The following is a 21,009-nucleotide window of genomic DNA, read 5'->3' as shown; positions in this document are numbered from 1 at the left end:
TCCTTAGTCTGTCATACCCTCGGATTGAAAACTACCGGTATGCCACTCGTCATAGGCTTGCTCGACATCGTTACCGATTCTTGGTGTACGGACGGAGCATTCCATGGCCTCGGAGTAGGGGTGATTCTCGTCATCGGGCGGTTAGTTGGTCGAGCAACATCCATGGTGGTCTCTTGGATCTCTGTTCCCCCTCAATCACCCACCGCTAGGAGATCTTCTTCCACTTGCGACCGAGAGTCGAGGGATGCAGTCCCGACATGGTGTCATGAGAAGCTCTGGAGTGTGTGTGGACATCGTCATGGAGACACAACCATCATCGGAATAATCGTTGTCGCCACTGGAGGTGTCAAATGGTGTGACATCCAGTTCCTGACTGTGGAGATCGTTTGGATCACGTGGCGAGGACTGTTTGCATTGTTTGACCCATTCGGTTCTATCCCGAGTGGAGCGGATCCTTCGGGATTGCGCTGCCCTAGGTCGAAATCATTATCTCAGGAGAAAGTTGCGGGGAAGGCGAAGGGCCTGCGTGAAAGATCAGGCTGTGGTCTTCTGGACTTGACTAGCGTAGAATCAGCTTGACGATGTGTGCAAAAACTAGCAGCCTGTTAAGAGCAACTGGCCTTGGAGATCCTCCGCCTCCCAACCAAGTCGGATTCGACGATCTTATTAGCACAATTGAACAGGAAGAATAGCTCGGCTAACCGGTGGCTAAGCACGACTGACCTCGAAGACACTCCCTCTGCGCTCCGACCATATCGGATCCGATTTTTCTTATAATACAATTGAACGGGAAGAATAACTATAGCTCGGCTAATCTGTGGTTAGTCCCACAACCTGCCCTCAGTAGTTCCCCGCATTATAGAATCCGTGGAGAATACGAGGGGCATCGGTTATTGGGCCAGGTTCCCTGATGCTTTGAACCTGGCTACGATCGTCGGTTGTTATGTCCCCGATGGAGCCGGAAGCTTTGAACCTGGTCATGATCTTCGGTTATATCCCCGACGGAGCCTGAGTCTCCGGTTGGTTATAAACCCGTGTTCTCACACTCTCAGTCGGGTCAGCCGTACTGCCATTTCCTTCTCAACATCCACGAAGCTTAGAAAGGCATAATAATGGCGCGGTATTGGGGCCTTCGAGGCTCTAAGCTGCACTTGGCCATTTGGGTTGAGGCTTGCTTTGGTGTAATGATCTTCGGCTACAATCAAGCGTCTGCTGGTGGTGTGCTCGCCGATGTTACCTTCAACAAACAGTTCCCCCGAATGGATACCCTGACGACAACGGGCTCCCTGCAGTCATACAACGCGAAGATCCAGGGTAAACTCTCTTTCATGCTCATGAAATACAAGTTAACCTTGGATAGGCACCGTCGTCGCCATGTATACGCTTTTCGGTGTGTTTGGAGCTCTAGGCTGCACCTTTCTCGGTGACATTTTAGGCCGTCGGAAAACAATCTTTATTGCTAGTATTGTTCAAGCCGTTGGAGCTATCTTGCAATCGTCCTCTTTTGCTTTTGAGCAGTTCATTATTGGCCGAATCGTCTTAGGGCTCGGGACGGGTGGACTAATTGCCACAATCTCCGTTTGGCAGGCCGAAGTCTCAAAAGCTGAAAATCGCGGTGAGCATGTGTCCGCCTTTGGGATCTTCTGTGGATCTGGCCTTGGACTGGCTCTTTGGGTTGCCTTTGGGATGAGCTATACACAGCCGAACTCGGTCGCTTGGCGCTTCACTATGGTTTTCACCGTCTTCCTATCGATTTTAGTCTGCTCCGGTATATTCAATCTACCGGAGAGTCCTCGATGGCTGAGCAAAAAAGGCCATTGGGAGGAAGCGCGAGAAATCCTCGCGCTGCTACACGACGAGGATCCGTACGGGGAAATTGTGAAGAAAGAAATTGAAGACATTCAGATATCTATCGAGCGCGCTAGCAAAGGTAGTACTAGCGCTCTGTTCAAAATGGGACCTCAGCGAACGTTCCATCGTGTGGTCATTGCTGCAATTGCCCAAATGATGCTTCAGATGAGCGGCATTAATTCGATAACATACTACGCCCCCGCAATTTATGAGAATCAGCTACATTTTAGCGGGACAGTTTCCCGTATCCTAGCGGCTTCATCCCAGATTGCCCTAGTTATAGGAGCATTCTGCTGTGCCTATACGGTTGATAAATTTGGCCGACGCAAACTTATGCTATTCAGCGCAAGTGGGATGAGTATCTGTTTCGCCTGCATTGCCGGCCTCACTTCGAACCCGGACAATAAGCCTGCTCTCAAAGCTGCTGTTTTCTTCTCATACCTCTACGTCGTTGTTTACGTTATGGGATTCCTTGGGATTCCGTTCCTATACGCCAGTGAAATAGCACCTACTCATCTACGAGCTTCCGTGTGTGGGTTGTCTACCGCCGTCTCCTGGCTTTTCAACTTCCTTGTCGCCGAAGTGACTCCAACGGCCTTTACTAATATCGGCTGGAAATATTTCCTCGTCTATTTCTCTTTGAACGCCCTATTTGTGCCGATCATCTACTTCTTCTTCCCCGAAACATCAGGACGATCACTTGAGGAGATCGACCAAATTTTCGAATCTTCAACGTCTATATTTGACGCAGTTTCCGCAGCTAAAAAATTACCCAAGCGTCATCTGGCGGAATACCTACAAGAGGAGAAGGGGACTGAGATAGCCGTTCCTGAAGCCTCTCATATTGATGATGTGGCGTAGCCGGTCTAAGTGGAATTCCACCATGTTTCCCTACTTATGTTTCCCCCTTTTTCCTTCCTCTCTTTTCTTTCCATAATGAATCCTTCTTGTGCATAGGACATACTATTAATTGACACAATTTAGTCTGATCCCTAACACAAAGTTAGCTACGAGTAGCATGAGTTCCTTAGGTTTCATGCGCCGACAGGTAGGAAACAAGGGCTAAGTCAACTAGTCGACCTAGACAAAGACCCTTTAAGAAAACGGGCGCAGAAGTACGTGATAAGTGATGATGAGGTAGCCTAGCATATATGGATGATCGCGAGGTACGCTATATTAGAACTGGGGTTAGAAGGCACCCTACGCGTCTGCTGACAACGCTAGTTCTGAGATTAGGGCGCCCATAGTCGTTAGTGAGGTGTGTAAAAAGCCATTATCTCTATATATCCTATTATCCATGGACTAAAGGCCGTCTTCCCTATCATATGGCGCGCGATATTAGAACCGGGGTTGGGAGGGGTAGCGGGGTTGGAAGCCTACCCCTCCCAACCCCGGTTCTAAGATCAGTGCCCCCACATAGGTAGTGAATAGTTGGCCCTGGTGGCTAGACGGCAGGTCCCACTAGCTTCTTTGTTCTACATACCATCCTACACGACTAAAGAAAATAGGATTTTGAACCTCTTTGATTCCAAGGATAACACTAATTAAGGTAGCTAAAGCTAAAACATCGTCATCCACGCACGCAGTCCTCGTGCACGACTCTTCACCATAGCCTTTTTGTAATCTTCTCACAATCTGTCAACGTAATGAGGACATCAGCTTCTCCTAGGCCTGGGGCTCTATCATACAAAGCATCGAAGGACAAGACAAGAGGGGTTCCAGTAATACCTTGTGGTGTGATGATTATCTCCTGGGCGCAATATGGCTGTTGGCTAGCGGGAACCTGGGGGATCAGCGGGGGCACGTTGGAGGGTTGGCGGCAGAGAGAGGCAATGTAGGCCCGAGTGAGAGGCACAGGCGCTCCAACTGGAGCCAATTGCCATTTTTCGATGTCTACCCTGTTGTCCTTGATGGCGATAACCAGCACAATTCTAACATTGCCGTTCGAATCCGCTAGCCACTTTGCTGCGTCGGCGCGAAGTTGGCTCAAGCTTTCAGACACTCCTGTCTCAATGACAAGAGTTGGCCATCCCATCGAACTAAGTGGCGTTGCGCAGCGGAGGGGCGGGACAAATGCATTGTCGGGCTGTTTCCCTTTGCCAACGGTCGGCCTGTATGTAGTAGTGCCGGCCCATTCTGCATCGGCCCAGTCGAGGCCCACTGTAGCAAGAGCGTCATTCACAGAAAACACAACCCTCGAGGTGATTGTTTCATGTCGGGCTGTCGGGATGACTTTTATCAGACCACTCGTGCCCTGCCATTGAAACCGGTAATTAATACCCTGTAGGCAATCACGGTCTTCATCGAGGCGCTTAATAGTCGTTGCGGAGAGGCCAAGAACAAGAAGCCATTGGTTTGTGCTTTCTTGCCTGTCAAGAGATGTGAGGACCTCATTTGCGGCGGCACAGAGACGCTTCATCGAGCTAAACATTCGAACAACGTGGTTATCAGGTAGATTGGACGGATGAGATAGGTCGGCAGCAACAACCCCGTTTGACATTCTGATAGCGACAACTGCGCCGGCGCTTGCGGGACTGTCAGTGAACAGAGAACCCATGTTAGAGTTATTGCACACGAGATAGGGGGTATTGCAGGATGAGGTGGGCCACAAAAATCGGCCAGGTTAGGTATCAGGATCCTGAAGCTCAAGTTGGGGACATGCAGAATCAACTTGCAAAGTCGTTATGAAAGCAATGATGCAGAGCCAGGAGTCGCGATAATAAGACCGGGCATGCATGGACCTCGACGCCGTGGACGGGGGAAGAGTGCGGATGAAAGTTCAGCAAAGGCGAGTAAGGAAGGTACTTGCCTTTGAACTGTGCTGTATTCGGCCAGGAAGGCAGGAGACGAGCTGACTTGAGAGTGCACAAAAAAGGCAGGAACCCTTCTGAGTAGGAAGCTGTACGTCACTCTGATGAGAGCTGAGTGTGGGTAACACGAGATTGCCTTTCTCCAACTCAAATTCAATCCTCGGACGCCCGCGACAGCGTGAGCAGATAGTAGAAGCAATAACTGTTATGGGACCTTCTTACGAAGACTTAATATTGTTATACTTGGCTGAAGCTTCGTGACTGCTGACCGTCTTTCCGTTCCACCATGTTTACCCGCACATCTTGTTTTCCCCGTAGTTGAATGGTAGTTGCAGGGATCCCAAATCAGCTTCATTTTTTGATGGGGTGCGACCAACGGGTAGCGCAACGCTTCACCAACCACCGATCACACATATCTCAGTTGGGAATTTTAAGCTGAAAACTCAGGGGTAGCATTCAGGGGCTTTCAGGTACATCCCATAGGATTTTCAGCGCCATCCAGTTCGTTTTCAACACGCATCATTTAGAGCATTCGCCAGAATATCCCCATTATCAAATACACCCATATATATATATACATATCAGATATACTATACTACGGCAGAATCCGTTAATGCCCAAAGCTTTTTCCAGCCCAACCATCAGCTCGGAGTCGCTATTTGCCAGCGATGTGAGTACGCCGTACGGCCGATGGAGATTATTCGCCATTTAACCAGCCCAAAGGGTGCGCATGCTATTCCCCATAGCACCGCACAACAGGTACACTCGCAGATCGTGAATACATGGCTAGAAGTCGGCGACGAACTGAAGGATTTACCCTAGTCCGTTCAGTGGCCGATTGCTGGGCTCACAATCTTCAATGATGGGATATTATGTACATTTTAAGGATATGTTTGCCGCACGACGGAGAGCATCCGCAAGCACTGGCGTACCAAGCATGGGTTTTCGCCATACGACTATAGTCGAAAACCCCGGCCTGCCGAAGTGACAGTCGGTCAGGAAGCGCGAGATCGGGCGATGCAGCGAGTGACATGTCAGCGGCTTTTTTACCGCGGGCTCGGATCCCATTACATCCATGTCCGCGAGCCCGGCCCCGATCATGAACCAACGCAGCCGCCGCCGCGCGCCGATTTAGTCGACGAGCTCCTACAGCAGCTCGAACGGACGTACGTAGAGTCGCAGGCGAGTGACGAGTATACCATCCAGGCGGGCTCTATCGATGAGACGAACCCCTGGCTCCGACGGACGCAGTGGGCCACGTAATTAGAAGGTGCGTTGTGCGCCTTCATTTAGAACCGGGGTTCTAGCCAACGGCCTAGAACCCCAGTTCTAAATGCATTGATCAACGAGTAGACGGACTAACCATAGGCAAGTATTTCGACACGTGATCTCCGTCAATCCATCGAGTCGCCGAACGAAGATGCGCAGGGCCAGTAGATGGGGTCGCACGGATCAGCCAGCGGATCACCAAGCAGACGGGCTATCTGATCCGGATCGAGGCTGCGCGCACGGAGAGAGGCCGGAGCCCGTACCAGCCCTTGCAGGCGTACATGGACGAAGAGCAGATCAAGCGCCACGTCGAGCCATGGCAGCAGGTTGTCATGTTTTTTGGTCGCACCCAGGTCGAGCACGACTGGCGGAGCCCCATATCGATTCACGCGTCGGCAGCGACGGGCCTGACAGGCATTGTGGCGATGTGCCCAGGACACGCGGGGGAGCCCCGATCCCATGGAGGTCGAGACCGAGGGCCAGCCCACAGATGACCGATACCAGATGAGTCCGATCCAGGTCGCCTGTATGGATTTCTGCATCGAACTCTTAAACCAGCGCGTTGGGGCCAAGGAGTACGAGTGCGCGCTAGTCTGCGCCTTAGCCGTGCTCGGTCGGGGCCGCGATCGATGGCGGGATGCCGAGAGCTATCCCCCGATTCTATCCAAGATGATCAAGATCGGTCGGTTTATGGTGTTGCACAAAGCGCTACGACTAGACCCGCACGCGGAGCAGATCTTGGACTATATGCGGGACCGCCACGAAGTCCAGACGTGGTCGTTGAAGAGCGTCATAGATGATGCCGAATATAGCTATGCCGGTCAGGACGAGGGGTATGGCAGCGACCGCACGCCCACTCGATCTAGCAGTCCATCGAGCTGCGCGGCGAGTAGTCCCGCGTTTGAACCCGTCCGTCGGCCATCCGAACCGATGCATCTCATCATCTTCTTCCTCTTCCAGTCTAGTGAGCTTCATGGTCAAACCCCATATGAGATTTACCTGAAAAATTGCTAGGGACACTTCTGAGGTCGGTGAGAGTGCCCAGATGTATGATGTTCCAATCATGGAAAACAAGATCTATTGGAGCTTTCCATTGGCCGATCTCTGTATCCCTTCTCATGGTCTGTGAGAAGCGACATGTGCCCCCACCTGCTCCAACATGTTGTCGACTTCGACGTTTTATTAGAGCACGACGTATATGATATATATATGTCTACCTCAGTTAGATTCGACAATGTGTTTAACAGTCGGGTTTTATTGTCTGCATGCGAAATTTGGGGTTGAAAAACTGGCATGTTGTGTCGCGGTCGAGCCGACAAAACGCACATGATAGACAGGATCGTGTTACACTTACTTAGCCGAGGAAGCGGGGAAGCAATTTTCGCCCCGAAGTCAGCCACTTTCCGTGACAAGATCAGCATACATACGCTGTTTTACAATTGGGAACGTATTGTGCAATCGAATATTTCACTTACGTTATAGGTTTATGATCAGCAATGCAGGGTATAAAGAGACGGATGAAACTGACTCCGAAAAACCACATGTTATAGTGGTTCGGTACTCCATTCCGCGATTCATAAAGTTATGTCAAAGGGTTTGACGCAATAGTACTTGCCATCCCCAAGGGTATTTAGGTAAAGAGTCCCTTAACTAACGGGTCACCAATGCGGCCACGACCGTCCCAGGAACAACAAGCTTTAAGGCTTCCGTTGCTAGGGGATCACATCGCCATCGTATCGCATCCCCTAAAGACATGGGCGACGACAAGGCAGAAGAGGCAGACGTCCCGACGTCTGCCATCTCCCACGACGGCAACATTCGCGTCGCGACAGATGCAGCTTCATCGGCGAATTCACAGATGGGAAAAGATGCAGATGGCAATCGGCTGGTGCTCAAAAGGAAGAAGCCTATTGCGGCGTGGAGGCTAGGGCTGATCTTTGCATGGTGAGTGATCCACAATCGTCTACTGAATGCACCCGTACTGACGAAGCATCGCGTAGTGTCGGAGTCGGCCTTTTTCTGTCCTTAATCGATGCTACCGTCATTGCGACAATGCTCGTCTCTATTGCGCAGGAATACCAAGACTTTCGCACCTCGTCGTGGGTTGTGTTAGCCTACACTCTGACGGAAGTTGGTATGTCGCCCTTCAGCCTCTCGAAGCGCAACATCAGACAGACGAAAAAAAAACTCACCAATCATATTTAGGCTTTGCTGTCCCTATGGCCCGCCTCTCCGACTCTCTCGGAAGGAAAGTCGTAGCCTGCACTTCCTTCGTCATATTCCTCGCCGCGTCCATGGGTTGCGCCGCTTCTAAAGACCTCGACCAGCTCATCGGCTTCCGCGCAGCCCAGGGCGTCGGCGGTGCGGGCATGTACTCGATAGCCCTCATCACGTTTCCAGAGCTTAGCCCGCCTAGTAAGGTCATGCTGGTGTCCTCGGCGCTAGGGACCATTGTCGCGCTGGCCGGCTTGGTTGGGCCACTGCTAGGCGGCGCTATCACCACCGACATTGGCTGGCGGTGGGTGTTTTGGATAAAGTACGGATACGTGTTTCTGGGCATTTACTTACGAAGTTATGTTTGCTAATTCTTTATAGCGGCCCTTGTGCTGGCGTTCCCGCCATCGTCCTCTTCTTCCTGTGGCCAAACGACTACCAACTCCTTGTCAAGATCCCCTTTCGATATCTTGACTTTCTCGGCGCGCTCCTCGTCCTCGCAGGAACCGTCCTCCCCGTCTTCATAATAAACCAGGCCGCCATTCGCGACTACGCCTGGAACAGCGCCACGACCATTACAATCTTCATCATCAGCGGCCTCTGCTGGATCGTTCTGATTTTTTGGCAGCGTCATCTTACGCGGAACCCAAAGTTCAATCTCACGCGGGCGCAGTTCCCGTGGCGCATTATGAGCAGCAGGGTCCTGATGGCTGCCATTATGTACGTGTCTGTTGGGCAGATTGTGATCTAGCAGATTTTACTAACACATTTATAGCGATACCTTCCTCTCCGGCTTCGTGCTGCTCCTTGTCGTCATCAATGTCCCTCTTCGCGCACAGATCGTCAATCTGTTTGGGCCCCTCAAGGCGGGTGTGCTACTGCTGCCCATGATGGCAGGTGGTGCTGCGGGATGCGCCATGGGAGGCGGTGCGACTCTCCGACGAAATAATACATTCCCCGTTCTCATCATTGCGAGCGTCTTGATCATTATAGGGTCAGCGCTTCTACTCAATCTTCCCGATTCACTTACCCCCCCCGCGAAACAATGGGGCTTCGAGGCGTTGCTCGGCGTGGGCGTTGGTCTAAAGATTTCGAGCACCACATTTATTGCCATCTTGCAGTCCAACTTTGAGGACCATGGTATGCACTCACCTGCACCTTATCTTCGTTGGCGAAGACTAACATCTTGAAGCAATCTCCCAAGGCATTCTAGCCCAGGCCCGCGTCTTTGGCGGTAGCGTCGGCGTTGCCATCAGCATCATCGTCCTCATCTCCAAGATCCAGTCCAGCCTCCAAGGAACCCTAACGCCCGACGAGCTGAACGCGTTCTACCGCTCCCCGCTCGTCATCTTCCTCTTCTCGCCAGACCAGCAGAAATTGGCGCGAAAGGCCTTCATCGACGCCTTCAACATTGACATGTACATTTGCATCGCCGTCTCCGCGGCGTCGTTAGTGACGGCGCTGTTCACGTTTCAGCGGCATCCGCCGTCAGTCAACTCCAAGCTGGAAGAGCTAGAGGCGGAACTGGCCAAGGCTACTACGTTGACTACCAGGGGGGAAGCGTAATTTAAAATGACGAATCATATATGGATATACCATTATTGGGTATAAATTTAGCTCATGGTGGATATTGATGCTAGATTATCATTGAATAAGCATCACGATACCAAGAGCAAGCAGATTTATTATGAGTACCCTCTTTCAACTGCTTTTTTTAGTCTAACCTGTAAAGGTGCAAGTGCGTATAATCCTGAGATATAACTCCCAGAAGGGAAGCTCTATATCACAAAGAGGGTCGGTGGGCGCTGACACCTCAGGCACCCAACTGATCCCCTAATGTTGGTTGTCACTTTGCTAACGGAAAAAGCTCGCGGGGTGTATTTTATTGTGGGTGGGATTACTCAAGCCGCTCATCCCAATGCCTAGGGCGGGCTCAGTGAGCGGATCAGGCCGTTCAGGGTCTTGCTCAGGTTTACTCAGAGACCGAAAGGTGAGCTAAAACCAAAAGAGCAAGCCAAAACGTGCTGGGATTGCCCGGTGCATATGTATGAATAGCTCCGGTACATATTATAGAGTGGGCCAAAGGATGGTGGAGTAAGAAATAACTAATAACAGGGTCAGGGGGCCCCGAGTATTGTTATTTGTGTATATCCTCGCGCTTGGCCCCTTCCTTTGATATCCAACATCGGCAATGCTCCACTCACGGGGCCATTTGCCACTGAGTTATAATCCTTTGAGCCAGAAATAACGTAGATGTTGGTGCAGGCCCCATGGACGAAGAGACCCCATGGGGTTGGGTCTCAGAGGAAATTGAGCGGTCGCATGAGTGCAATCTTCCTGGCGGAATTCCCACTACCCGATTATTAACTTGGGCATCGATTGTTCCATATTCAAGAGGTTCGGGATTGTCATACCCCTAGATCTCTCTATATGGTGTTAAGCATCAGCTCTTGTTGCTCTCAAAGCGGTCGTAACAACTAACTAATAGATCTGATTGCAGGTACGTCACAGTCGATCGCTACTTTGGTATGCATACTCAGGTACAAACACCAGTAACCCCAAAACAAAGACTATCGTCATGTATGACCCACTTGGCCAATGCCGCTGTGCCGTGGTACGGAGTACACTATTATTATTACCGACGACTTGGGGGCAAGGATTCTCCTCCAACCCAACACCCAATAGTTGGCGGGTAGACCACTTTGCTCTGAGGATGTTATAAATATGGCCCATCATCTCTTTGGAACCTCTCGCGCAACCTTTTCGAATATTCTGCTTGCCTCCGAGCTCTAGTAAGTTCTAGAGGCCGATTTGTTATCCAGGGCCTGGCTGGGTCCTATTCTATTCTATTATGCGATATCCCATTCTGATTGCGGGCCTTGTAGGTAAGTATCCGCGTATCGGGGAATGATAGACTGGTCTAACTGAAACTGCAATAGTGCTTTCTGTTGCCGATGCCAAGTTTACCGCTGGTAGAAGAAAAGAACGTCTCGATGAAACAAATTTTGATTTCGACTTCGTGAAGAGGAACTCATCAACTTTACCAGACTGGAAGAAAACATGCCGATCAAACAGCGACAAAACCCAAGCTAACTGGAAAAGCATGCGCATGGATTATTGGCTGCACACCATGTCAGTAACAACCCGTTTATCTCTTAAAGCCTTCTCTTGACTCATACAATCCGACAAATAGGGCAGATTCCATCTGGGAAGGAACATCTACCATAGGCGCTACAAGTAGCCCTGCGGACTTGAGTTTTCCTCAGGGTATTATGGGTCAAATCACTGGTGACTATGAGCAACGCCAGTGTACTATGTACGTTTTATGACCCATGCCAAGACCTTGCGAGAGGCTAATTTAGTTTGGAGCAGGAGCCAGGGTGGTTGCTCTTTCAGTTATCCTACGGGCGATCCGTGCACCGAAGGAGACTTCAACGCATTCTACATATTTGTTCTATGGGCCATAGAGAACTTCCAGCGTTGGATCAATAGCCTTGCAGGAAGCGTTGAATCAACGTGTGAAGATGTCATAAGCTACTCAGGCGAACTCGTAGATACCTTCAGTCATACTAAGACGCCAAGTACAAAGGTAAGTGACGTTGACTTTGATCTGAGGTCTTCGGATACTGATGATAAATCTATTTAGAACACAGCAGCCGAGGGATTGCTTATTGCTGTCGGTATCTTAGGGGCCCTTGCTGCTATCATCGGTGGCGTTGGGGCAGTAGCAGAGGTGGCAATAGGGGAGGGCGTGGCTGAGGGCGCGGCGGAAGGGGGAGCCGAAGCAGGAGCCGAAGCAGGAGCCGAAGGAGGAGCCGAAGGAGGAGCCGAAAGCGGCTCTGAAGGAGGAGCTGAAGGTGGCTCTGATGGCGGCTCTGATGGCAGCTCTGATGGCAGCACTGTGAGCGGCAAAATCACTACTGGACTGAATGTCCTTTCTGGTTCTGCTATTGTTGCTGACGGTGTCGTTTCTCAAATGGCTAAAGCTGATCCAGAGTGAGTTTGATATCCTGCTCTAGACCTTCAGAGTCACGTTGCTAACTAATATCTTAGTATCGGTGAGATGGAAGGGACTAGGAAAGCTATTATCGACGCTAGGATTACTAAAGTAAAAATATCCCTCGTTGACCAAATCAAGTCCTATGGGAGCACAATCCTTACGCAAGCTGTCGACGAAACTCAAGTTGGATATTCATACAGCGACCACGCGAATAGCGGGCCTTATGTTCTCAAACACGGCATCTATGCCAATGAGTTTAGCCCCAATGGCCAGAAAAGCTTTGCTAAAAGTTTAAAGGGCAGCCTACTTAGTGGCGCTATCTCGTGGGTTTTGAAAGAAGAGGGAGTGTTCCTTGTGAAGCTTAGCCATGCGATTGATGGGACTCTTCCTCAAGATATGAACCTCGATCCTGACATTTCAAACCGAACCTGCGACAATAACGGTACCTGTTATTGGTTCCTCAAGAACACAGGTATTGCTTCTCCCGATACCGACGTGTTCAAGCCGGTCCCTGGGTTTGATAGACTGAAGGATTTTGGGATCAACGATCTTGAATTTGCCCAGGCCGGGGACGCCTCGCAGGCCGCAGGCGGTTACCTGGCAAACTGGACTATGAAAGATACCCTTCCTTTCATTAAGAAGTACAAACCTGCGAAAAACATGATGGTAAACCTACCTGTCTGCTCGTTGGACTATTTCTATGGCAGTTGGAAGGACATAGACACGGGTGATTACGACTATAAGAGCTGGGATTTGAACGTGAGCTTCCCATTACTTATATTTCGATGTGTTGACTGATCGACCCGCTAGGCTTTTTTTCGCTATTTTGTCAGCAAATATTGCCACAAACAGACGGTCAATGGTAAGAGTTGGCCTTACGCAGTCCTTCCAGGCACGAGTGATAATTACGAGTGGTCCGGTGAGGATGGAGGGGGCGTCCCAGCAGAGTGAACTATTCCAACCCGATGTTGCCATGAGGATACGTGTCTCATTTTATCCTTAAGACCCTTTTCGGGCTACAGGCCCGACCTTTAGTTTCAAGTGAAGAGCATGCGAATGCGTTATTCTTTCTCCGCATTCTTTGTTGTATTTCAATTGGTAGATTCATGGTGGATTGATTCCATGTCTCCCCTGCTCCTTTTGCGTTCCTAATTAGTTGTGGGCGCATGCCAGAGAAGTTGTGGCCGGAAGGAATTGAGCTCCTGAGGCAGTTAATGTAGAGATATACATATGCAGTCTGGAGTGTATTCACCTTTTGGGTCAATATTTCTCTTCTATGGTGGACCAGTCCGCACAACCTCCCGTTCGACCACTTCCCAGGTCTCATGTGCCACCAGCTTTGTTAACATTGGCCATAGGCTACACTTGACGATATCCTGGGACGCAGGTGGGCTTGAGTTGCTGCGCATGTATTCAGCATTGTATGGTATTTGCCGTGGGCTGTGCCGGAAATGATAGGTATGTCTCTGGCGATCGAGACGCTGCTTGAGTTCGAAGCAGTGCTTTATAATATCTCTGAGCTGTTGCTGGCGCCTTGTTTTATTGGTGGTTGCAAATTGCGAGTATAACTCTTCCACGGCATTCCCAATGCTTCTACTGATATCTTCTAGAGTAGAGCTCGAATCAGAGGCAACTGCTATACTCATAGCCAGACGCCATAACTGCCAAGCCTGACCTGGGCCTAGAAGTTGGTCAGCATGATATAAGTATTAGGATCATTCCAATTGTACTTGCATTCCGACGTTTGTATTTTCATATCGAGATTGAGGAGACAGTGATTTGGGATAGATTTCTCAAGGCCAACCATAAAAGGGGCGAAGATTTTCTCAAAGATACGATCTGCCACTTCTAAGTGGATAGATTCCCATGTGTGGCCGTATGTTGGTAGCTGTAAATGCTCATGACCATTTCCGGTGTTGGCCGGTAGACAAGGGCTAAAATTTCTTTTAACCCACTGTTCAATGTCCTGACAAAGCTGACGCATTTTTCGTCTTGCCCCTTTATCGGTGAGAGGGTTTGTGAGGATCGATAGTAAACGGTCCTCTTTTACCGTCTTTTTTGCTTGTTCGCGATAACCTTCCAGTAGTTCATCCTGTTTCTGTATTTTGTCCTCGGCCAGGCTCTTAGCCTTCCTCTCTTGGTCTGCTTGTTGATCGATAGCGTTCATTGTCTGATTTTGGTATTGAGCATCTTATGAGCTATACCAGAAGTTTTGTTAGCCTACCTGTTCGAGGAAGTCGATTCCAGATAATAGTCCTTGTATTTCCTCGTTTTCTAATATAATGAGCCGCATTCAATATTGCCGAGGAAGTTAGTTCCATACCAAATGATTCCAGTACCTTCTGTCTCTCCATGTTTCGGGATATTAATGCCTTGACTCAAGGAGAGCTTGCAGAGTTGCGTAAGTTACTTGGGAGTTTGTGATGTCAACTTTTTTTAAGGATCTGGAACATTTGAATACCATACCTAGGCCGTGTCTCCGACGCCCACTTGGGCCAAGTGCAATTAACAGTTATCTCATCACTAGGTCACGGTTATGTCAAGTGAATTATCAAAAATTTCTTAGCAATTGCTAGGGGGATAGGTCAATGTTAGACAGAATCATCTTCAATCCTGCTGACTGAATTGTCGACCAACATACCTGTAATATCATTCACGTTCTCCAATTTAAGCCAGTGTGTCACGTATTGCATCGAAAAAGCCCCAAAGAACAGAAACACATATCCGTTCATGTCGCATCACCGAAAGGTGCACACCACTATGCCAAACTTTATCGAGATCCAATGCGCTCCCTGCCTTCATCGCCAGTTCTTTAGTCCCTTCGTCTGCTACCTCCGCGCTGGTCTCTCCATCCTCTGGCGTCACCGTAGTCTTCAATCACCAAATTCGCCAGTCGCATTACGGCATCGGTTCAGCACGGCTTCCTTGAATCACCAATTCTCTCGAATCGCTAAATCCACCCCTCTTCGTCTACTCCTGTCGGTCCTGCCGCTGTTGTTGATGGATGGATGAGTGCCTGAGGTGTCAGCGCCTACTGCTTCTCCTTGTTAGACAGATCTTCCCTTCTGGGACTTTATGAATAGTGTCATCTTCTTCATCTCTCGGTCTAGTGATCTCCATGCTCAGATCTTTGCCATGGGTGTCTCGATGCCATCAATCTGTGGTAATGGAAACGGGCAAATTGGACCAAGTTTATTTTTACGTCGATACAATGGAGGAAACGAGCGAAGTGAGTACAAGGTAGGTAGTTAGTAGTACATATTATAGTATTGACTGGTGATCTCCCAAAATCTTATGTATCGCGGTGGGCGCGGACACTTGCGTCAGGCACCAACTTCGTCATATACACACGTTCAAATGCAATCATGACGAGGGCGTAGGAATCGTCTCCCACCCCTTCTGGCCCGGCTGGCGGTCCTCGACAATAACCTGAAGGCCACGTCGGCCACAGAACCCATCGTTATCCGCAATGCGCTCCACTATCTGGAAGGAGCCGCCGTTTTCCTGCTTCTCATCAGCAACCCACACCGTGTCCTGCACGCTCTGGCCGGGAGTCTCGGTGCGGCGCGGATTATACCACGGGAGACCGACGATATGATTGCCCACGGTGTGGATAAAGGAGTAGAGCTTCTCGAAGCGGCGGGTGATAGGCAGCCAAGACAGGGTCCGGCTATCGTAAGCGACGCGGACAAATGGGTTCATGTAGATGCCCGTGTCGATGATTTCGTCGACGTTGGTCTGTGGGTCTTGAATGTCCGCGTGGACGAAGCAGCATTCTGAACCTTCCCAGAATAGATCCCGGCCTGCTCGAAAGCGGACAGGGGATGTCTGCACGATATCTCGTGTAGGAGGGGGCTGGTTCTCCACTGCCTCTGGGCTGTTGGGCTTGTTCGTCCTTTGCTGAAAGTACTTGGCGTCAAATGCCACCATCCCACCCCAGCAACTGCGTACCCGCACGGCGTCTTTGCCCGCGCGGACATCCTTGCGACTCTCACCACCTCCAGTCGTGGCGAACCAGGGGTAGAATGGGAGGCCCATGCTGTAGCCCTGGAGATCGCGCGTGGCATATGTATCGTAGAATTTGAAGGGGTTGTCGAAGTCGACGGAGCAAGCCGCCCGGTACTGGGGAATACCATGCTCGTTGGCGTTGGTGGAAAAGAGTAATTGAAGGGTATCGATGGGTTCGAAGAGGATATCGTTGAGGAAAAGAAGCTTGTCATACCGGATCTCCGGTTGCTCTTCTAATGGCTTCAATGCCCGATTGCGCACTTCGGCCAAATACTCGATGCGCTTGACTCGTTGGTCGCCGCCGGGAACGGTCACATGGGACAGAGTGGTTAGGTCCAAATGCGATTCTGCAACAATAGCTTTGGAGCAGGAGATTTGCTGCTCCAGCTCACGCAATGCACTCTCCCCTTCTTCACCGCTGTCATTTTCATAGATGCTCACAAACACATTATTCCCCCCGAGTAAGTCGATCAACTGCAGAAGCTGTCGGCCCCATTGGCCACGCGCCAATTCTCCACCACGATCATACAAGCTTGCGGCAATAAACACCTTTTCGTTTCTTGGGTTTCCTCGCCCGGGGTATGTGGATTCCAGCACGGTCTTTTTCAGTAACTCGTAATGCGGCGGTGGATGGGTGTAGGAAGGACGAAGGATGGAGGTGAGGAGAACGAGCGCAAAGATAATGCCGAAGACGACATGGATGTAGCAAAAACGTCGGCCGCGACACAGGAGTCGGCGATGGCAACTTGGTCGTTTGGAGCCGGCGAAGACCGGGCGCGGGTTGTTCTGTAGACGACGATATCCGGAGTAGGTGGATGAGAAGATGCGAGACCACCAGGGTTGCCGGACGCGAAACCGGGCTCGTGGCGGAGCTTGGGATTCGAAGTCGGCATCGTCGAGATTGAAGGTCCCCTGAGAATCGAGGGACGAGCGCGAGCCCAGCTCATACTCATCCGGGTGCAGCAGACGGGCCGTCATGGTGAGCAGTGCATGTTCCCGACCAGTCGCGTCAATAATAAATCAATTCCCCAGACAGTCAGAGATATGGTGCCTGAGGTGTCAGCGCACACCGCCCCAGATATGTACTTTCGGGAGGTCTCTTGGGAGAAGCAAGCTACATCGGGCAAGTGAATGATTGATTATTGAATCATTGAAATGTCCTCACCCAGTACACTACACTACCTCCTCCCTGCAGGATGCTTCCTAGTAAACTCCGGGTTCAACGTCCACTTGCCCCGTCCATCCGCCGCACGGCTAAGTGTAGCAACCTTTTTCAGCATCTCCTGGAACTCTGCGATCCGCTGCGGTGTATTGCAGTAGTGGCTAAACTCGTCGATGAGCATCTGCGAGTAGACTGGCCCGCGACAGGAGGCAATGTAGTCCCGGATCATGGCCAGAAAGTCCTTGCCGCGCGGCATGCGCGTGGGCGCAGGAGAAGAGGAATCGGCAGACCGCACCGAAGCGCGAGGGTTGAGATTGGCAACGAGACTCGCAGACGATGGCCCCGCGCCGGCAGGACGCGCTGAGCTGCTGCTCCCGCCGGATCGGTTACGGCCCGCGACACCAAACTGGCCAGTCCATGTGGGCAAACCGATCGGGACGGTGCGAGCAGTCTCGCCGGCTTTGCGCAGCTCTTCGGCGGCTTCATTGGCGACACGGCGGGCTTCGGCTTCGACCATTTTGGGATCAGCGCGCACTTTGCGTTTGCCGTTGACGATCTCCTCGTGCTCGAGCGCGGCGTGCACATTCGACCGGGCGAATATGCCTTGCATGATCCGGTCCTCGGCGTTCTTGACATTGCCCTCTTTCTCAGGGTCCTCGGAGTCGTTCTTGAATTCTTCAATGGTGACAACGCCCGGGACAGCGTTGATATCGTCTTCTTTCAAAGACTCGGGGAGGGGTTTGGGTTGACCCGCATGAGGTTTAGCGAGTTCATTCTTTGGTTCTTCGCGGTAGGTAACCTGCGCATCTTTGAATAGCTTTGTAGTCTCCAGGCCCTTTTCATGCTCATCCGAGAGAGTAAACAGGTCATAGAGGTCACTGAGATTGAACCCTTCCCGTGATTGCGGGTCACGCGTGATTTTGTTGGTCAAGAATTGTTTGAAGATCTGTCTGTGATAAATCTTCTCTTCAATGGTGCCTTTGGTCATAAGGCGGAAGATTGTGACGTCGCGTTTCTGGCCTAGCCGCCATGCTCGCTCGCGCGCCTGCATGTCAGTAGAGGGATTCCAGTCAGGGTCATAAATGATTACCCGGTCAGCGCCAGTAAGGTTGATTCCGATACCTCCGACTTTGGTAGTGAGTAAGAACACATGGACACTAGGGTCTGTGTTAAACCGATCGACCAGGCTCTGGCGATCCTTGATCGGAGTAGTGCCATCCATTCTGCGGTAATTAAAATCGCCCAACCACCGAATGAACTTTTCCAAAATATCTAGCACCTGGCGAGTCTGTGCGAACAATAAAGTCTTGTGTCTGGTGTCACGCCATACTTCTAAGAGACCTTTGAGTACCTGCATCTTGCCCGAGCGCTCACTATTGCCGTAATCTGCTTCTTTTGATCGTAGCGCGTGGTCTGCTAGGTCCGGGTGGTTGCAGATTTTGCGAAGAAGATCAATGCCGAAAAGGGCATTTCTCTTGCCTAGATGAATGGACTTCATGTCATCCGATTCTAGGAACCGACGGTAGATGGTTCGCTGCCACTGTGTCAGATTGCAGAAGATGACCTGTTCACTCTTCTGTGGGAGGTCTTTCGCAACATCGGCCTTGAACCGCTGGAGCAGATAAGGGCTGATGGCATCTTTTAGGGTTTCCGCGCACTTGGTAGCGGTCTGGACCTGGAGGTTGCTTGCAGAGGCATATCCGCCCTGGCGGATTGGGATTTCAAACTGGCTCTTAAAGTTCACCAAATTCCCTAGTCGCATCGGAAAGACAAAGTCGAATAGGGACCATAGATCGACTAAGCTGTTCTGCATAGGCGTTCCTGATAAGATGATGCGATGAGGGGTACGAAGCTCTTTACAACTGAAGGTGATACCAGCGTCTGGATTCCGAATTTTGTGGCCCTCATCGAGGATGGCGCAACCCCATTCAACACCAACAAGAACATCCGCATAAGATTGCAAGCCAGAATAAGTGGTAACAAGAACGTGCCCTTCCTCAACCACTCGGTTGATGATCTTTTTCGCGGGCTTTTGGCTGGAAGACAAATGGCGCGAATGGTAGCTGCCCATCAACTCGGCCGTAAGTGCTTCCTCGCGGGTGGTTTCCTTGCCGAGATTGACCATACCGCTGCCAGACGAGTGTAGAATGGAGACACGGAAAGGCGGCCACCAACGATGAAATTCATTGACCCACTGCTCCATGAGTGTTGCAGGACAGACAACCAGAGCAGGCTTATCGAACATCTTGCTATGGTGTAATGATGCCAGATAAGCAATGGCTTGAATCGTCTTGCCGAGACCCATCTCATCTCCGATTATCCCCCCCACCTTTTGTTGGTGGAGCTCCCAAAGCCACCGGACGGCAGTTCGTTGGTAGCCAAAGAGGAAACGATTGATGTCGCCAGGAATGCGAAGTCCGTTCGTAATCTCCTCATCAGGTATGGTTGGATGCGGTTTGAGCCATTCCTCGTCGTCCTCATATTCATCTTTAACCAGAGTCTCCTTCTGGGCACGCTTGCGGGCACTGCTGCGTTTGCTGATCCACTTGGTGAGACGAGATTGATAAATGGTTTCGTTGCCGTCATCAACACCGCTGAAGTCCTCCAGCTTTTCACCAGACACGTCCTTTTTACGCTTGCTAATAGACATGGGCTCGGGGACAGTGTCTGGCATAAAGTCGTCCCCCTCAGACACATCATCGGCATCTTCCGAGGCAACATAGCTCGCAGAAGAATCCGCACTGGGAGAAGTGGACACACGAGTCCTGGGCCGTTTCTTCGCCTCTGGGCTTGAATCGAGCTTCCGTCGCTTTCCTTTACCAGATACGGTGCTATCAGAACGACTGTCCGCACTGACTTCATCAAAGCCAAACCCGGGCCGCGCCAGGTGCACATGTGATGCGGTAGGTTGGTCCTTCAATTGGTCACGCTCCTCGTCTTCGTCATATCTATCTTCAACATCGATTAGGGCATCATGTAGGTTGGCAAGCGGTCCATTATTCGAATCCGTGTTCACGGCGGCGAACGGAGTGATTTTTCCAGTGCGGATGAGGTAGTCACGACGAGACTCGTTCGGCTGCCGTCCCGAGCCCGTGACCGCTGTGGGATTTTCCTGTTTCTCGCGTCTCTCGTCGATGCGCTTCTGGATTTCTATCACATCCTTGGCCAGACCGTTCTTGCGCACCTCTAGTCCTCGCAGCTCGTTTTCGATGCGGCGCCGGGTGACAGCTCCAACTGGCTGCTGTAGACGATGCTGCGCGGTCCGCATCTGAGACTCGACTCTCCTAGGGATCGTATCAGCACAGCTCCCCTGACCAATATATAAGGGAACCCTACGCCTTTTCGTTGAGTGCCTTCTCTAGCCGCTTGGTGTCATTTTCCTCGGCTCTCTCCGCGAGAGCCTTATCTGCCTATATCGGACGGTGAGTGCTATGCAGGAGAGCCCACGGGAGGTTGGTATACCTGACGGGTGATGTCTCTCTCAAGGTCATCCTGGTCGCGCACATCCGCCTTCAGCGTCCTAAGGCGACGAGCCTCGTCAGCGCCAACTGAGGACATCGCGGTGGTTTGAGAGTCTGCTCGAGTTCTCACGAAACTAGAAAGACATTTACGTCATCAGCATTCCATGATTTCCAGTGCGGTCACTATGTCTACTTACCTCGAGCAAGTGTGTCAAGTTCAGGTAGCATGGGGAT

General features: G+C 51.0%; 6 protein-coding genes across 6 annotated transcripts; 4 read left to right on the top strand and 2 right to left on the bottom strand.

The window, feature by feature from the left end:
* Positions 1-1,112: 1,112 nt before the first annotated feature.
* PFLUO_LOCUS9 (uncharacterized protein) lies at positions 1,113-2,712 on the top strand (the record flags this gene model as incomplete). The annotated part of the gene is made up of 2 exons (XM_073786887.1): positions 1,113-1,314; positions 1,361-2,712. The coding sequence occupies 2 exons, from the start codon at positions 1,113-1,115 to the stop codon at positions 2,710-2,712; spliced, it is 1,554 nt and encodes a 517-aa protein (XP_073634108.1).
* Positions 2,713-6,389: 3,677 nt separating this feature from the next.
* PFLUO_LOCUS8 (uncharacterized protein) lies at positions 6,390-6,944 on the top strand (the record flags this gene model as incomplete). The annotated part of the gene is made up of 1 exon (XM_073785776.1): positions 6,390-6,944. One exon carries the CDS (start codon positions 6,390-6,392, stop codon positions 6,942-6,944), a length of 555 nt encoding a protein of 184 aa, XP_073634107.1.
* Positions 6,945-7,683: 739 nt separating this feature from the next.
* PFLUO_LOCUS7 (uncharacterized protein) lies at positions 7,684-9,710 on the top strand (the record flags this gene model as incomplete). Its single annotated transcript, XM_073784665.1, has 6 exons — positions 7,684-7,874; positions 7,931-8,064; positions 8,136-8,448; positions 8,526-8,864; positions 8,920-9,284; positions 9,337-9,710. 6 exons carry the CDS (start codon positions 7,684-7,686, stop codon positions 9,708-9,710), a joined length of 1,716 nt encoding a protein of 571 aa, XP_073634106.1.
* A 1,285-nt stretch (positions 9,711-10,995) lies between these two features.
* PFLUO_LOCUS6 (uncharacterized protein) lies at positions 10,996-12,942 on the top strand (the record flags this gene model as incomplete). Its single annotated transcript, XM_073783554.1, has 6 exons — positions 10,996-11,029; positions 11,084-11,276; positions 11,338-11,460; positions 11,517-11,733; positions 11,791-12,140; positions 12,198-12,942. 6 exons carry the CDS (start codon positions 10,996-10,998, stop codon positions 12,940-12,942), a joined length of 1,662 nt encoding a protein of 553 aa, XP_073634105.1.
* A 2,565-nt stretch (positions 12,943-15,507) lies between these two features.
* Positions 15,508-17,130, bottom strand: PFLUO_LOCUS5 (uncharacterized protein; the record flags this gene model as incomplete). The annotated part of the gene is made up of 1 exon (XM_073782443.1): positions 15,508-17,130. One exon carries the CDS (start codon positions 17,128-17,130, stop codon positions 15,508-15,510), a length of 1,623 nt encoding a protein of 540 aa, XP_073634104.1.
* Positions 17,131-17,330: 200 nt separating this feature from the next.
* Positions 17,331-20,872, bottom strand: PFLUO_LOCUS4 (DNA repair protein rhp26; the record flags this gene model as incomplete). The annotated part of the gene is made up of 3 exons (XM_073781332.1): positions 17,331-20,598; positions 20,651-20,724; positions 20,777-20,872. The coding sequence occupies 3 exons, from the start codon at positions 20,870-20,872 to the stop codon at positions 17,331-17,333; spliced, it is 3,438 nt and encodes a 1,145-aa protein (XP_073634103.1).
* Positions 20,873-21,009: the final 137 nt, after the last annotated feature.

The sequence above is a fragment of the Penicillium psychrofluorescens genome, assembly GCF_964197705.1.
Source record: "Penicillium psychrofluorescens genome assembly, chromosome: 1".
In the NCBI taxonomy this organism is placed as follows: domain Eukaryota; kingdom Fungi; phylum Ascomycota; class Eurotiomycetes; order Eurotiales; family Aspergillaceae; genus Penicillium; species Penicillium psychrofluorescens.
The sequence above is the reverse complement of the archived record's forward strand: the minus strand, read 5'-3'. Positions and strand labels throughout refer to the sequence as shown.